This window comes from Mauremys mutica, chromosome 1 (assembly GCF_020497125.1).
Source record: "Mauremys mutica isolate MM-2020 ecotype Southern chromosome 1, ASM2049712v1, whole genome shotgun sequence".
Classification (NCBI taxonomy): Eukaryota; Metazoa; Chordata; order Testudines; family Geoemydidae; genus Mauremys; species Mauremys mutica.
Genome location: NC_059072.1, coordinates 117,556,052 through 117,574,006, shown reverse-complemented (window position 1 = coordinate 117,574,006; position 17,955 = coordinate 117,556,052). Strand labels below are relative to the sequence as shown.

At 38.5% G+C, this 17,955-nt stretch overlaps 1 protein-coding gene across 1 annotated transcript in view; it reads left to right on the top strand.

The window, feature by feature from the left end:
• The window catches only part of PLCZ1 (phospholipase C zeta 1), a 122,295-nt gene that overhangs the window by 29,491 nt on the left and 74,849 nt on the right, over positions 1 to 17,955 (top strand). Inside the window, exons 4-6 of the mRNA XM_044981980.1 lie at positions 11,064 to 11,265; positions 13,380 to 13,524; positions 16,421 to 16,573. Coding sequence (XP_044837915.1) covers positions 11,064 to 11,265; positions 13,380 to 13,524; positions 16,421 to 16,573 — 500 coding nt within the window. The remainder of the gene's footprint in view (positions 1 to 11,063; positions 11,266 to 13,379; positions 13,525 to 16,420; positions 16,574 to 17,955) is intronic.

Sequence of the window (17,955 nt, the reverse complement as noted above, 5' to 3'; positions counted from 1 at the left end):
AATGTGGACACAAGAACAAATAGATATAAACTGGCCATCAGGAAGTTTAGACTTGAAATTAGATGAAGGTTTCTAACCATCAGAGGAGTGAAGTTCTGGAACAGCCTTCCAAGGGGAGCAGTGCAGGCAAAAGACATATCTGGCTTCAAGAATAATCATGATAAGTTTATGGAGGGGATGGTATGATGGGATAGCCTAATTTTGGCAATTAATTGATCTTTGATTATTAGTGATAAATATGCCCAATGGCCTGTGATGGGATGTTAGATGGGGTGGGGTCTGAGTTACTACAGAGAATTCTTTCCTGGGTGTCTGGATGGTGAGTCTTGCCCACATGCTCAGGGTTTAGCTGATTGTCATATTTGGGGTCAGGAAGGAATTTTCCTCCAGGGCAGTTTGGCAGAGGCCCTGGGGATTTTTCGCCTTCCGCTGCAACGTGGGGCACAGGTCACTTGCTGGAGGATTCTCCACACCTTGAAGTCTTTAAACCATTATTTGAGGACTTCAGTGGTTCAGACATAGGTTAGGGGGTTTGTTAAAGGTGTGGGTGGGTGAGATTCTGTGGCCTGCGTTGTGCAGGAGGTCGGACTAGACGATCATAATGGTCTCTTCCGACCTTAAAGTCTATGATTCTATGATTCTGATGAAGAGGTCTCTCCTCCTCTCAACAATCTCCTCATCTCCAAATAAAGCAGTTCTTCTTCGAGTGCTGTCCCTGTAGGTGCTCCACTTCAGGATTACTGATACTTGGCACCGACGGTTCTCTGGGGCCGATGGCACCGGTGCAACCAAATGCCTCTAGATTCTCACTGATATGGATGAGGCAGTCTTCTACTCCAGATACTGGTCTCCATCTGGCACTGAACCACCATCATTGCGCACAAGTGCCAGGGAATGCCTATACAGTGACATGCCCTCATGGTTGACTAACCCATGGACGTGCCCCCCTATGCCATTCCCAATGCAATGGACACTGTGGGACTCAGGGGCAGTTTACTAAGCTCAGACCCAAAGGCCCCATACTCCACAGAGGCAACAGATATGCCCTGAACAGCTACTGCAAATGAGCCCTTGGAGACACGGGAAGACCCTGTAGAGGAACTGGATGATTCCAACAACCAAGAACAATCACTAACTCACAACTCATCTTCATCTCTGGATGAGGCGGTCATGCCACTCCCGCTCATCATTGCAGATGACTCAAAATAATTTCAGGAGTTATTCAAATGGGTGGCATAAAGCCAGAACATCCAGCTGGAAGAGGTGACTGAAAACCAACATCAGCTCCTCAAAATACTACACCCAGCACTCTTGACTAAGATTGCACTACCAATTAATAGTGCTCTAATAGAACCAGCAGAATTAGTATGGCAAACACCAGCAACCATACTTCCTACATTCAAAAGGGCAGACAGGAAGTATAATGTGCCCAACAAGGGTATGGACTTCCTATTTTCACACCCTCAGCCAACTCCTTGGTGATAGAGGCGGTGAACCAAAGGGGAAACAACTCCATTATAAATCCACCCCACAGGACAAGGACTCAAAGATATTGGATTTGTTTGGCTGAAAAGTCTACTCATCGGCAACCTTCAATTTCACATATCCAACTACATGGCAGTACTAGCGAAATATGACCAGGATAATTACCGAAAACTAAAACTCAGCAAATTCGTAGCAGACATCCCAGAAGACTGAAGGGAGCAATTCCAATCCACCATAACTGAAGGTCAACTTGTGGTGAGGACAGCTTTACAAGTGTCCCTTGATGTTGCGGACATAGCCACTCATACAACAGCTAAGGCAGTAGTCATGAGGAGGGCCTCCTGACTACAATCCTCTGAAATTCCAAAGGACCTCCAGACTAAAGTCGAGGACCTCCCCTTTGACAGGGAAAAACTATTCTCTGCAAAAACAGATGAAGTTCTACACTCAATGAAGGACTCTCAAACGACACTCCAAACCCTGGGCATCTATATACCCCCTAACAGATGTAGGCGATACCAACCTTACCAGTACAATAGAGACACAATCGGACAGCAACAACAGAGGCCTTTTGATAATCAAAGGCACAAAACACAGAGACGTCGCCTTACCCAATCCCAGACTGCGAAGTCCCAAGCATCTTCAAACAAGACACAATTTTGAAGCATTGGTCGAGGGTCTGACTGAGCTCCCCTGACCACCAGGGCCAATAGAACCAACAACCTAAGTTTTTGGTCATTGATTCTGACCATTCTACCATATGTGGGCCACCATCACCCCGGATCACTGGGTTTTGGAGATCATTTGAATGGGTTATACCATCCCCTTTAGCTCCATCTCACCTACCCAACCCCCTGCCCTGTCCCTCTTCAGAGATCCTTCTCATGAGTACCCATTGAGACAAGAAGTAGATCACCTTCTACAATTAGGGGCCGGGGAACAAGTTCTAACACAACACAGAGGCAAAGAGTTTTACTCCCATTATTTCCTGACTCAAAAGAAAAACAGAGGTTAGAGACCCATACTAGATCTCAGAAAACTCAACAAATTTATCTTCAACCACAGATTCAAAATGGTCACACTGAACTCGATCATCCCAGCGCTGGAAGAGGTGGACCGGTTCTCAGCTCTTGACCTACAAGATGTTTACTTTCACATTACCATCCATCCTCCTCGCAGATGATTCCTATGATTCACAGTGGGACAAGATCACTTCCAATACAGAGTACTGCCATTTGGACTGTTGACAGCTCCACGGGTCTTTACCAAAACCCTAGTGGTGGTAGCTGTTCATCTACGCAGACAGGGAATACTGATATTCCCTTACTTAGGCAATTGCCTACTAAAAGGTCCTACCAGGATGGAAACACTACACATCACTCGACAAACCATTGCTCAATCCACTCCCATGGGCTACAAATCAACGAAAAGATATCTACCCTAACTCCAGTACAACAAATGGACTTCTAGGAGTGCATCTGGCCTCAGTACAGGCCAAAGCATTGTTACCAATGCCGTGATTCACATCACTGACTTCCCTCATATGAGTGATTTTAGACAGCCCGTGGGTGTATGCATGCACCTGCCTATAACTCCTGGGACATATGGCGGCCAACACGTTAGCAAATTACACCGGCACTACTTTCAAGGATGGCTGAATTTGGTATATATTCCACAAAAGCACAGCCTAGAAAAAATACTCAAACCGACCCCAGAGGTCCTACATTCACTATGATAGTGGACAAACCCAATAGATGTGTGCTCAGGCATCCCATTTCAGAAGGATCCTCAATCAATACAAATCACAATAGATGTCTCACTGATCAGATGGGGAGCTCACCTAAACCAACATACAACCCAAGGCAAGTGGTCCCCTACGGAAATACACTCACACATCAACCTGCTCAAATTACGCGCAGTTCACAAGGCATGCCTACATTTCCTCCCCATTATACGAGGCAAAATTATAAGGATCCTGACGGACAACATTGCATGTATGTTCTATATAAACTTCCAGGACGGAGCATGTTCCCACTCTTTATGCACGGAGGCCTTAAAGTTATGGAACTGGTGCATAAAACACAGCATCTCTGTTACAGCAGCATATCTCTCAGGCTGACGCAACATGATGGCGGACACTTTAAGACAGTTTTCCCAAGAGCACAAATGGGAACTGAACAATGAACTAACACAACACATATTTCACGTGTGGATCACCACACATAGAACTGTTCATGACATCAGTAAACAAGAAATGCCCAAAGTTTTGCTCATGAGCAGGACTTGGAGCACGATTCCTGGGGGACGTTTTCCTCATCAAATGGAATGCTCCTCTTCTATATGCATTCCCACCGATATCTCTGATCTCCAGAGTGATACACAAAATATGCACAGACAATGCCAAAATAATACTCATAGTACCAACATAGCCCAGACAGACTTGGTTCCCTTACCCGTCACGCGTGGCAATCTGCAAACCATGCACTCTCCCTCGCCTACGGAATCTTCTCTCTCAAGATGACAGCCAAGTCCTCCATCTGGACCCAGAGAGACTTCACCTGAAGGCATTGCTTATTCATGGCTCTGCCCTGACAAACTAACCTGCTCACAACAGGTGAAACAAGTATTAATAAATGGCAGGAAACACAGCACATGCACTATTTACCTCCAAAAATGGGAAAGATTTTTCCTGTGGTGCCAAAACAAACAAATAGTTGCAAGCCGGGCACCACTTCCAGTAATCACTGATTATTTATTATCCCTAAAGAACTCAGGGTTCACCATGAGCTTGCTCAGAGTTCACCTTGCGGCCATCACGGCCTTCCATCAACAGGTACATGGGACACCGGTATTCGCCCACCCGATTACTAAGCGATTCCTAACGGGCATACAGAATATGTACCCAGACATCTGAGAACCCACCCCTATGTGGGACTTAAATCTGGTTCTCAAAAGTCTAATCAGGGCCCTTTTTGAACCACAGGCTCATTACTTCACTTATCTATGAAAGTGGCATTCCTGGTCACCATTACATCGGCACGAAGAGTTAGTGAATACGGGCTGTCATTGCTCACTCCCCATACACAGTATTCTTTAAGGATAGAACACATCCTAAGTTTAAGCCCAAAATACCATCTTCATTCCATCTCAACCAACCAATTCACTTACCTGCATTCCACCCAAAACCACACACTAACACTCAAGAGGTGATCCTGCACACACTGGATATGCGCCGGGCCTTAGCCTTTTACCTAGATAGAACAAAGCCCTTCTGTAAATCTCCTAGACCGTGTGTCAACAACAGAACGATAAAAAGACTCTGCCTTATCAACTCAAAGATTATCCAAATGGATATCCAGCTATATACATACATCCTATTCACTACATAGCACTGAAGCCCCTCCAGGTATCAGAGCCCACTCGACAAGTGCTTTAGCTATCTCCATAGCATTTCTGCACAATGTTCCCACTCTAGACATCTGCAGGGTAGCCACCTGTGCCTCTGACCACACATTCACGAACCACTATGCAATCACTCTCAATTCAATTTTGGATACATGACTAGGCCTTACTGTATTAGCCTCAGCAATGAACTCCAGTTTTTTCCATCCTCATGAGGGCGCTGCTCTACATTCACCTGAAGTGGAGCACCCACAGGGACAGCACTGGAAGAAGAAGAGTAACTGAGGTTCTTCGAGATTGTTGTCCCTGTGGGTGCTCCACTACCCACCCTCCTCCCCTCTACTTCAGAGTTCGCAGTAAGGACTCTATAGTAGAGAAGGAACTGAGGGGGTTAGGATGTATGAGCCCTGGTTGAATCACCAACAGCACTGTGAGATGGCTACTTTGCACACATGTCCCAACCAGGCACTGCTACCTAAAATGCATCCATGCTGAAGACGGGTTCTGCTCAATAACGATCCAAAGCCGTGCAGACTGATGCATGTTCACTTTCATCATCTGAGTCAGATGCCTCCAGCAGAAGGCTGATTTTCTTTTTTGGTGGTTCGGGTTCTGTAGTTTCTGCATCAGAATGTTGCTCTTTTAAGACTTCTGAAAGCATGCTGCATACCTCATTCCTCTCAGATTTTGGAAGGCACTTCAGATTTTTAAACCTTGGGTCGAGTGCTGTAGCTATCTTTAGAAATCTCACAGTGGTACCGTCTTTGCGTTTTGTCAAATCTGCAGTGAAAGTATTCTTAAAATGAACATATGCTGGGTCATCATCCGAGACTGCTATAACATGAAATATATGGCAGAATGTGGGTAAACACAGCAGGAGACATACGATTCTCCCCCCAAGAAGTTCAGTCACAAATTTAATTAACACATTATTTTTTTAACGAGTGTCATCAGCATGGAAGCATGTCCTCTTGAATGATGGCTGAAGCATGAAGGGGCATATGAATGTTTAGCATTTCTGGCACCTTTCAATGCTGGCTACAAAAGTGCCATGTGAACACCTGTTCTCACTTTCATGTGACATTGTAAATAAGAAGCGGACAGCATTATCTTGTTTGTCTTAGTGATTGGCTGAACAAGAAGTAGGACTGAGTGGACTTGTAGGCTATAAAGTTTTACATTATTTTGTCTTTGAGTTCAGTTACGTAATAAAAAAAATCTGCATGTGTAAGGTGCATTTTCATGATGAAGAGATTACACTACAGTACTTGTATGAGGTGAACTGAAAAATACTATTTATTATTTTTACAGTGCTAATATTTGTAATAAAAATAATAATATAAAGTGAGCACTGGACACTGTATTCTGTGTTGCAACTGAAATCAATATATTTGAAAATGTAGAAAAACAAAATATGTAATAAATTTCAATTGGTATTCTATTGTTTAACAGGGTGATTAAAACTGTGATTAATCATGGTTAATTTTTTAATCACAGTTAATTTTTTTTGAATTAATCACACGAGTTAACTGTGATTAATCAATAGCCCTAAGCAAAACACATCAGGCAGACATCTAAAACAGAGGATTCTCTGTACCACCTCTGAGCCTCAGTCCATCCCAAGCAGTATCCCATCTCTAGCTGTGTCTGATTTCTGATGCTTCAGAGGAAGGTGACTCCCTCCCACCTGCCAGATTACAAATGTGCATCAAGAATAAAAAATCATCCTGACCCCTACAGACAACCATTTGAAGCCCATAATCATGAGATTAGATTATAGTCACTATAATAATAGAGAACTACAAGTGTTATGAGCAGGTGGAGGGCAACATAGGCAATCCCTTTCTTCTCAAAGCCCATGGAAGAAAGGAATTAAAAGGGGGACCCATAGATTCACAGACTCTGGAGCCAGATGGGACTACCTCGAGCATCCAGCTGACTTCCTGGCATATATAGGCCATAGAGCCACTCCCACAAAATGGATTAAAGCATATCTTTCAGAAAAATATCTAATCTTACTATTATTTATTATCTATTTATAATTAGAAAAATATCTAATCTTGTGATGATGAGTTTACCACCTTCCCAATTAAACTCCAATGTTTAATCACCCTCATAATTTTTCAAGGTTGAATTTTTTTAACTTCAACTTCCTTCCCACTGGAACTTGTAATGTCTTTGTTGCCAAGATCGAAAAGCCCCGTACTATCAGATGTCTTTTCCATTTGTATGCACCTATACACAATGATCAAGTCACCTCTCAACCTCCTTTTTTGAATAAATTGAGCTATTTATGCCTCACATCATATGGCTTGTTTTCCAGACATTGGCCATCCTTTGAACTCTCTCCAGTATTTCCATATCCTCCCTGAAGTGTGGACACCAGAACTGGACACACTGTTCTTGTAGTGGTCTTACCAATGCTGTGTTCATAGGCAAGATCACTTCCTTACATCTACTTGACATTCCTCTTTTTGTACATCTAAGGATCGCATTAGCTCTTACTGCCACAGCATTGCACTGAGAGCTCACGTAGAAGCAATTATCATTATGACCCCTTTTTCTGAGTCACTGCTTTCCAAGACACAGTCTCCCATCCTGTAGATTTAACCTACATTATTTATTCCCAGATGTATTATCTTGCATTTGTCTGTATTACAACAATTTTTTTTGGATTGTGACCATTTAACTAGGTGATTAGATCAATCTGTAACAATAACCTGTCATCCTCATTATTTACTACCCCACCAGTCTTTGTGTCATCTCCAGACTTTACCAAAGGTTTCCTAACATTGTCTGGGTTATTAATACAAATATTAAATAGCAGTGGCTCAAGAGCTGATCCCTGGGGGACCCTACTAGAAATGTATATCTCCCCATTAACAATTACATGTCAAGATCTATCTGTAAACCAGTTCGTAATTCAACCAATGTGTGTGTGCCCTGTTAATTCCATACAATACAAGGTTTTTAATAAAAATGTCATGTGGTACTAGGTCTAATGCCATGGAGAAATCCAAGTATACTATAACAACACAGCTACTTTTATCAGCCAGGCTTTTAATCCTGTCAAAAAAAAGGCAACAGGTTTGCTTGACAAAAGCTACCTTCCATGAAACCATGCTGGCTAGCATTAATTATATTTTAGCCTCTAATTATTTATTGATAGAGTCCCAAATTAACTATTCCATTGTTTTACCTGGGATCCACATTAAGCTAATTGCTCTACAGTTCTCTAAATCATCCCTTTTACCCTTTTAAAATATTGGAACTACATTGGCAACCACCATGGGAAGGGGTATGAAGGAACAAGAGTAGCCAACAGAGAAAATGCTAGTGCCATATTACATGTGATCTTATAGTAGAACTTTCTCCTGGGTTACAGCCAGCCCCTTCCCTCCTTCCTGTATGGGGATACAGTGTCATGGTGTCCCTTATTTTTAAAATTCTACATTAGGGATCCTAATGTTCAAATAACACATGCAGCATATTTCATTAATTATTTTTGCATTTTGCTATTTTACTTATTTTAATTAATGTTTTACTGTGTAGGGGTTGGTTTCCAAGGGATATGGGAGCCAGTTCAGGGGGTTGTAATGTCTCCCTGCCCATGTGCGGGAGCTGGTTCAAGCATACCAGTAACCAATTTGTATCTGTATGTGTCTCACTTCTCTCCATTCAGGAGGGCTAGCACTAGGAAGATGCTCCTGGAAGATATAAGGCATATAGACATTGAATAGGACCAAGAGATAGTACTGTATCATGGTTCTGCAATAATAATGGTTACAAACAAATTTGATATTCTGTATAGGAGGCCCCAGTGAAATTGGGATGTTTCCCATAACATATAAATATTAAAGAGAAAACATGACAAAAACTCTTCAGAAGAGATTTCATGATATTACAATTTCTATTTCAGAGATGTGGAAGGCTTTAGATAAATCTCCACCTGGCAAAATAAATACTTACTTCACAAACTACCTCTTAATAATGTCTTGGACAATATAAAATCTAGGTGCCTGATGTGCTGAGTGTCTACAGTTGCCACTGATTTTAATGAAAGTTAAGGATGCCCAGCACCTGGCAGGACATAATTAGCTCCTCAAACAAAATTGGCATATGACAGTACTTAAGCAGAACACTTTGACAGCGCACTCTTAGTCTGTCCATCAAGTTTAATCAGACACAGCATTTAGAGAAAAATGTTTCTCTTCTGTGGTATCTCTCTACTGGTGTAATAAATACAACTATTTCAAATATTTTGGATTTGCCTTTCTCTTAATTCACTTCTAGACAATTAACTGTCATCACTAATTGATGGATTTTTGTGATTTGCCTTCTAATTTATTTTTTGCTTAAAAGGGAACTAATTATTTTTTAAAAATTCCCTCAACTGTAAAAATCATGTAAAATCATCTGCAGTAACTGTTTTAGAGAGAAGCAGTTCAGTGCTTTTAAAATTTAAAATAAACTTTTTTCCTTAGGTTCTACATTGTCCAACCCTACTCAGATCTTCAATTTCTACTACTTGAAGCCCTACCTCAAAGGTTCTCACACTCGAAGATCTAATACACCTCATTCAGTGGCCTGTGTGGTGTCAGAACATCTGACAGATTCTAGGCCTGAACAATATCATTTTATACATCAGCAGGGGCGCTGCAACAATTTTTATAGTGGAGGTGCTGAGAGCCATTGAACCAAACTTTAAACCCTGCAAACCACTTCAAACCAGGGTGTGTGGCAGCGTCCCCCACACCTCTTGTTCCAGCACCTATGTACGGCTCTTAATCTATATTAAGTACCAAGTAGAGGTTTATAACGTGTAAACAGTTTTTAAAAAACTACTCATTTTCCCAGTCTAAATAAGCCCTACAACTGAAAAATGCTTGGTACAAATACTTTTGTAGTTTTAATTAGTGTAATTACAGTGAATTCTTATTCTGATAGAATACTTTTAATCATCATCCATATTACAGTTTGAGAATTTCTTCCCTAAGAAGTAATATACTGGTGATTCTTTATTTCTGGGCCGGAAACTAACCTGAAGAGGTAAATGCTTCTTTTGCAATAGAGTATATATAGGTTCACCTCTTTAAAATATTTTCATCATCCTATTACACTGTCAGTCAAGTTTGTCCTATGAAAACACAGGTAGGTTACAATCAGAAGTTTGCAAAATCACAGACTAGTTGAAAGTAGACTACGTTTAATAGTCTACTGCAGTATTTCTCTACCTTTTTGATAGCACGGACTGGCTTGCTGCCTTCCTAAACTGTGTTAGGGAGATCTCAGAGACTGGCCCCAGTCCACGGACTGGTCACTGAGAAACACTGGTTTAGTGGACTTCTGGATTTGCAATGGTTTCACTTGCCACCAGTGTAACACATGCTGAGGTGTTACATTGGAGCAGAAGTTGCCATTCTAATGAGACTGCCTGTCATGAAATCAGTTTTAAATAATGTGTTGAATGCCCTTGTTATCCTAGGAATTGTGGAGCAGTTAGCGCATTTTGCTACGATTGAGGGAATTATGTAAACATGATTTATAGGTCATCTTTAATATTGTTATGATTTGAGATTGTTTGGTGAAGAGAATATTAATCAATTTCTCTGTATTGTAATGTTTTATCAGATTTTACTAATTTCTCTTTCCACAGTTTAGGAAGAGCAGTCTTCTAGTGGGAATTCTAGGCTGCAGTACTATCTTTCAAGTCATGTCTGACTGACACTTTGCAGAACTGTTCCTGAGCTCTTCATAGACAAGGACATTAATCTCTTGTTATGGATTGATGGACATATTACCCACCAAAAATAAATTAACAGTACAATTTTTCTTTCTACTGGAGTACTATTTTTAAAAAATGTGAAAAGTGAGAATTTTGCAAAGCTTTGGTTCTTGATGTTCACAGAAGAATTATAACATCAGATCTCATTCAAATCATTCTCTCATCATTTAGAAGTTCATTGACTCCAGGACTGCAAGCATTTAATGACTGTCTTTATATTATATCTGATTAATTTAAAAACTGAAAGAAATAGTTGTGGTGTATGACCTTTAACTTATTCAGAGCAGACCATTTTCAAAAAAAAAATTATGCCATGAAAAATACATAGCTAGAAATGTTATTTAAATTGACTACTGCAAATGTAATTTTTTTGCTTTATTTTCACTTTTAGTGCAGAGAAAAAAACAGATGTCGTTTGAAGGATTTTTAAGATACATGAACTCAAAAGACTGTTTGATATATAAAAGAGAACACACAATTGTTTACCAAAATATGAGCTACCCATTACGTGATTATTTTATTTCGTCTTCTCATAACACCTACCTCATATCTGATCAACTAATAGGGCCAAGTCACCTTTGGGGTTATTCAAGGTATTTAAATACTTTTTTTAATTGTAAGCAAATTATTTTACAAAGTGGCTTAAGCTACAATTTATTGAATCTTTCACAAATGTGTGTTTAGTAGTAAGGAATACAAGATTCTATTTAAAACAATGATGAAAACTAGAATAATATTATTTGAATATGACTGAGTGAAATTTTATTTGGTATGTACACATTTTGGTATATTTGCCACTCCGTTTACTCTCTAAAAACTATCCAACCAAAGTTTTTCATTGGCCTCACATATACTACTGTCCCTTGCAGCAAATAAAGACATCTGCAGGACATTGTTCTGTATGTTACTACATTGCAGTATTTAATCTCCACATCACTGAAGATCTATAATTAATCTTCCATTAATTTAAACAAATATGAGATCAAATTCTGGATGCAGTTGAGGTGGTGAGGGGCCCATCTCTATGCAGGTCTACGTCTTGGTGTACACAGGAAGAACAGTTCTAATCTGCACCAGCTGGTTATGTCACTCAAATGAGCCATTTACCAGCTAGAGATTGACAGGATGCTCTAGCCGTGCCTCCTCACCACCTCTCAAGCTGGAGTCTGGACCGGAGTGCAGAAGCCAGGTACATTGGCTGGGGACTCCAGCATGCCTAGTGTGGGTGTATGTGAGTATGCATGCATGCATGTGTGTTTATGCAAGGGAATGTAGTAGGCACAGTAAAGTGGGGAAAATATATGCACATGCAGGAGAATGGAGAGGAGAGGAGATGGGAGGAAGGAAGAAGCAGGAATTTGTTTTGTAACTGTGCAGGGGAATGTGGTGGGTTCAGAAAGAAGAGAAAACTGGAATGAGGAGAAGAGAAAGAAGGGGGAAATTGGAGTTTGTAAAGCAGAATGTAGGGAGACAGGAATTTGGAAAACAGGAGTCCAACACTCCAGTTTATTTGCACTGCTTTGGTGAAACAAAGCAGCTGTAAATGCATCTTAGCTGACCAGTTTTCTTGGGCTGCTTTGCACTGCTCCAGAATGGGGTAAGCAATCAGAACATACTTGTGATTCTGGATCTAAAAGTTAAATGTTAAAAAACTATTTAAGGTAGATGCTACATAACTTCAAATCATTAGAAATATCACATGGCAGCATTTTCTTTCAGCTTCTTACCTAGTCTTCATGTATGAATTTTTATTTTAATGAAATAAGGAAATTCCTAGACAAAAATCAGATTAAGATGGAGTTAAGTTTGAGAAGACTTATCAGTACTTTACGGTAAAATACGTTACATGGATTATCCCCAAATCAAAAATTATAAACCAAAGAAATTCAGATTTATGGTTAAGCTTAAAAGAAATCCAGACATATTAAGATATGGAAATGCACAGTTAGGGCACCCAAACAACCTTTCCTCTCCCTTGCCGTAAAACCATGAAGGGACAAAAATCTAATGTATTTACAAATTAGTTTAATCTAATCTAGACCACAGAATCTAAAATGCCTTAATCAGAATCATATGGTTATTGCATGGCATTGCTGTAGACTATGGTCCTGCCTCTCTTCCCTTTGTGGTGTGCTGTGCATTCTTGGGAAAGTTGGGAGGAAGCAGTTTCTGTACTCCTGAGCATGCAGGTACTGTAACACTGCCTGGCTCTTTGCATAGAGGTAGGGGAAGGCCTCCTCATGCCCTCCTCATCTGTGTAAAGACTAGGCATATTCTGGCCCATTGTAAGCTTTATTACTGGTGTTTTTATATCTTAGCTGGAATTTATTCAAATATACAATCCTAATATAAATAAAAATCCAAACATTTCCAAATTTAAGCAGATAGCCATTGTTCAAGAAAATGTTTTACTTAAACTAAAACTTTGGCTATATTTTTATCTGTTAAGGGTTCATATTCATAGAATCTATTTTCCCCCCAATGGCTCTGATAAGGCTTATTATAAGCACAAAGTAGATAAGAGAAAATATACATCAATTTTTTATCCATATCATTTTGTAGGAATTTTCTTTTCTCTTATGACAGTTTAGGTATGTTAATATTTTTGTAATTACTCAGATTATGTTATTTGTAATCAGGAATGCAACAAAATGCTTATGAATATGGTATCTCCTTTTTTATTGTTATTTTCTTCTTGTTTTTAAAGTGCTCTGATGAAAGGATGTCGTTGTTTGGAAATTGATTGCTGGGATGGACCACAAAATGACCCTGTTGTGTATCATGGTCACACTTTAACGAGCAAAATTACATTTAGAACTGTCATTGAGGTGATAGATAAGTATGCATTTGTGGTATGTACATATATTTGTTGAAATGTGATGAGTGTTACTACACATAAATGTTAATACACTTATAATTTAGGGCACTCTGGAAAAAATAAGATGGAATAGTGCTTGAGGTGAGGAGTACTGTAGAAACAAACTAGATAAAAGAAATCTACAGTATCTGATCTTAACTCTGTCATTTTAAATGAAAGGCAGTCTCATTTTGTTGATAATTCAATGTAATTTAAACTTTGTGGACTGAACCCAGAAGACCTTCCTCAGCATATTTAGGCAAAATTCTCATTTGAAATCAGTGAGAATTTAGCTTGAGCATGGACTGAATATATACTGAGTAAGGATTTCAAGATCTGATCCAATAAAGTTTCCTCTCTTTTTTTGTGTTTTTATGTCTTTGCTCAGACTTCTGTGGCAACAATTCTGTCTTCTGTAGTGTTGAAGCTTGCAATATGGAGGGAACAAAAGTATTACACTGGAATTTTGTTTGTCTTACTGTATTTTCCATTTCCTCTTCATTCTGATCATTTCCCGCCAATTTTAAAACAAGCTCTGAAAAAAGATATAATTTCTTATCAGTCAGATGGCTCATTAAAATGTTGTCCCTTCTGCCTATCTGTAGCAGAACAAGTGGAAGTTAAAGTTCTTTTGGCACCTAACCCATTCTTCTATATTGCTGCCTGGCATAACTCCCAGTGAAGTCAAGTAAACTGTCCTGAAGGGCCCTTTATGACAAATCTTTGAGTTAGGCGGGTTTGGATTATATTTATTCTCTCTCTGTGTGTGTATGTGTGTGTGTATATATATACCTACAGAATATACACACACACTGAAAATAAATATAATCAAAACTGACCTAACTCCAAGTGTGTATGTGTGTTGGTTTGGGTGTGTTTACATACACACCCACACCTGTTGCCTTTTCAAAGCTAACCGGGCTAACGTCTGTAAAGAACTTAGTAGGTCTCTGATTTTTACAATATATTTAATACAAAACTGTTATGTCCTTTCAATGCTATACATATTTTATATGAGTTATTTCATTTTTGCCAAAATACAGAAGCTTATATATTACTGCAAAGCAGATCTCACTGAATAGGAAAAAGTTAGTTGCTATCAGCTGAGAGAATGGTTTCTGCATCCCATGTGGTGATCTCTGTTATGATGCTGTCCATCAATTTCAGCAGATTTATCATTCTGCCTCATTTGTGTTTGAGCTTTGTGATGAGTAAGGAATGAGTAAAGAGTGCTGCAGTGGGCAGTATAACAGGACTGAAAACTCTGCAATACATAAAATGTCAGCCCATAATCAGAATGCAATGCCATCTGACAATATTTAACCAACAGTTTCAGTTTAAAATCTAGACAGTTTAAGAAAACATAAATTAAAAGTGATGTCTTGAACAACACCTTCCCCTGCGTCCTCATATCAATTACTGTGGTTCTGATCACATTTTCCTATTTTTTAACAATATTTTTCTCTCCCCCACCCTGGTTTGTAAAAAACCCACACAATCAAAGTAGGAAACTGATTAAACACAAAATGATGTCAAATATAGAAAGAAAAACTGAAAAAATAGAGAAATATTGTTTACTCTAGTCTCTTTAAGTTATAGTAACCATCGGAGTTACATTTAACATCATTTGTTTAATTTTTTTCATACAGAATATGATTTTTATCCCTTTAAAAGATTGTAGCTAGTGAAATAGCTGTGATTAAAAGATGTCAGGTGTATCTTCCAGATACCAACGATTGGCCCAAATTAAGATTCTTTTTAGGCTGCAGGGACCTGGAAAAAGCAGTTTATGATGTTTTCCTTGTATTGCTTTTCCCTTGTTTCTCATTACTAAGAATATTTGCATCCAAACAGGATCATTATTTCTAAGCAATTCATCCATTCCTCTTCACTTTAAGTAATAATTATCTACCAGCATTCCCTGATAATTCCCAGAGCAACTTGTGATATTACTTGCAGGTCACAAGAGAATGATTTTTTAGGCAGGTAGTGACTATTAGTCTTGAAGAAATGAAGAATATTTTTCTACAAATATGCTGGAATGAATAAATAAGTTGTATAGAAAATATAACACTGAAATAGACTGATGTCTACATTGAATGTTGAAGTTTTTAGATGTCAATAGCTTTTAAAACCTCTGATGAATTTAACCTAAATAATTTTCCATGCTTTAGTACATTTCTTGGGTATTTTGGGTTTTTCTTTTCTCATTCACATCATCACTATTTGCTTCTCAATATTTTAATCTGTTGAGAAGCTCTGTAGCAGTGAAAGACAGTAGCCAGTGTATTGCTGTCTTGGCAGCTCCAAATATATTTCGTGGATTTTTTTTGCCATTATATGTGTGATGATTTTAGTTGATTTAATAGCTCTTTTCTCTTTCCTTGCTCCACACCCAACATTAATAGGCATATAATACAACTCTGGTAAACTTGGTTGTCGGGTACTAACCGCTGGAGAAATAAACTTTAATATGCCCCGTTTTTCAAGATCAGAGTGTAGTCATTCAAGATTTCCCTGATAAAGTACTGGGACCAGGTTAACTGATTTTTATTTGGCTTCCCTTGTCATAGTCTTTCCTCTGTTTATGTCTACATTTAAAGCTATCCCTGTTTCTAATGGCCCTTATGTTTCTGGATTTTGTTTCTGATATTATCTTTGAACTTGAAAATTGCTCTTCTAGATTCCAGTTTTACTTTTCCTCTTCCATAAATATTACTGAGCTCAATGATGGTGTGTTATTAATCTGGAATAACTAATAATACTATTTTGAATATTTTAAAAATAATGAAAACACAAATATCCATGTGCCTTTTTGTAAGATATATTGTGCATCTAGTAGTTCTGTTTTTTAATTATTAATTATTATGGCCTTGAAATTGTATTTTTAGGTATCTGACTATCCTGTTGTACTGTCTTTGGAGAATCACTGCAGCCCTAAGCAACAGGAAGTAATGGCAGACTATTTAGAAACTATTCTAGGTGACAAACTTCTTACTACAATAATTGGTGATACGTTTCCTACAGATCTACCTTCCCCTGAGGTAACAATGTTAATTTTCTCTCTGTGAAAGATAAGAAAAAATTCTAGTTTCCTGCAGTAGTTGTGATAATCCCCTGAAGCATTTTGTGTTTAAAACATCTTTGTGCTTCAGATGGTAAAATAGAATAAATTCTGCATCATAGAAATAATAATAATAAAAAAACCTAAAAACCAAATCATGCAGGTTGATATGCCCTTGTTAAGAAAATGGTGTTTCATATAACAACTTGAAATGTAGAGATTAAAAGGCATAATAATCCACTATTTTGCAAAGTCTTGGATTTTCCAGTTCACAAAGTCATGATTTAGCATTTTCCTTAGGCTTTGAACACATTCAATCTTTTATTTTATATGAAAATATAGATAGTTAAAACTTGTTGTTAACAGTTTATTTAAAAAATTCAGACATGGCAGGCAGCTGCCGTAATGTGCCGCATTATTATCATTACTTGTATTATGGAAGCACCTAGAGGCGCCAGCCAAGATCAAGGCCCTGTTGTGCTAGGCAATGTATAAAACACATAGGGCCAGATTGTGAAGCCCATACTCACATTGATATATCATGAGTATTTCCTCTGAAATACATGAGACTTCTTGTTAAGTAAGTTACAATTCAATATGAGTAAGGGTCTGACAATCTGGCCCATAGTAAGAAACAGTCCCTTCCCTGAAGAGTTTACAATCTAAATAGACAAGACAGACAATGAGAGAAAGGGAGTATTATTATGCCCATTTTACAGATGAGGAATATATGCACAGAGACATTAAGTAATTTGTCCAAATTTATACAAGAAATCTGTGCTATAGCCAGGAATTGAATCCCTTGACTCTGAGCCCAGTGTCTTAACCACAAAACCATTCTCAGTGTGCTTGACCTAAGGCAATGTTTGTCAACTGGTGAATTGTGACACCTAGGGTGGCTCACAGAACACAACTGGGGGAGAGGGTCACAAGGCATTGAAAATTTTAGTGTGCTCTCAAGCAAAGAAATTCTTGCTCCTCTACTCCCTGCACACCCTTGCCATTGAGATCAAGTATTATCTGTTAATCTCTTGAAACACAAATGCGCAAATAAATTATATAGTCTTATAATTTATATGTTTTTTACTCTTATTTTTTATAGGAAATGTAAGTGTGTGGTGTAATTTTTTTTTACTTTTTACTTTAAATAGTGGATCACTTACCTGAAAAGGTTGAGAATCATTGTCCTAAGGGATAAATAAAAATTGCCACAAAGAAAGCAATTTTTGTTTGCAAAATAGTTTGCAAAGGTTTTCCAAAAAGAAAGGACATAGATAGTATATATGCTTTTATAAACAATGTTATGGTAGGTATTTATTCAATAAATATAAAAAAATTAATAAATAAGCCAAAATGTTTATA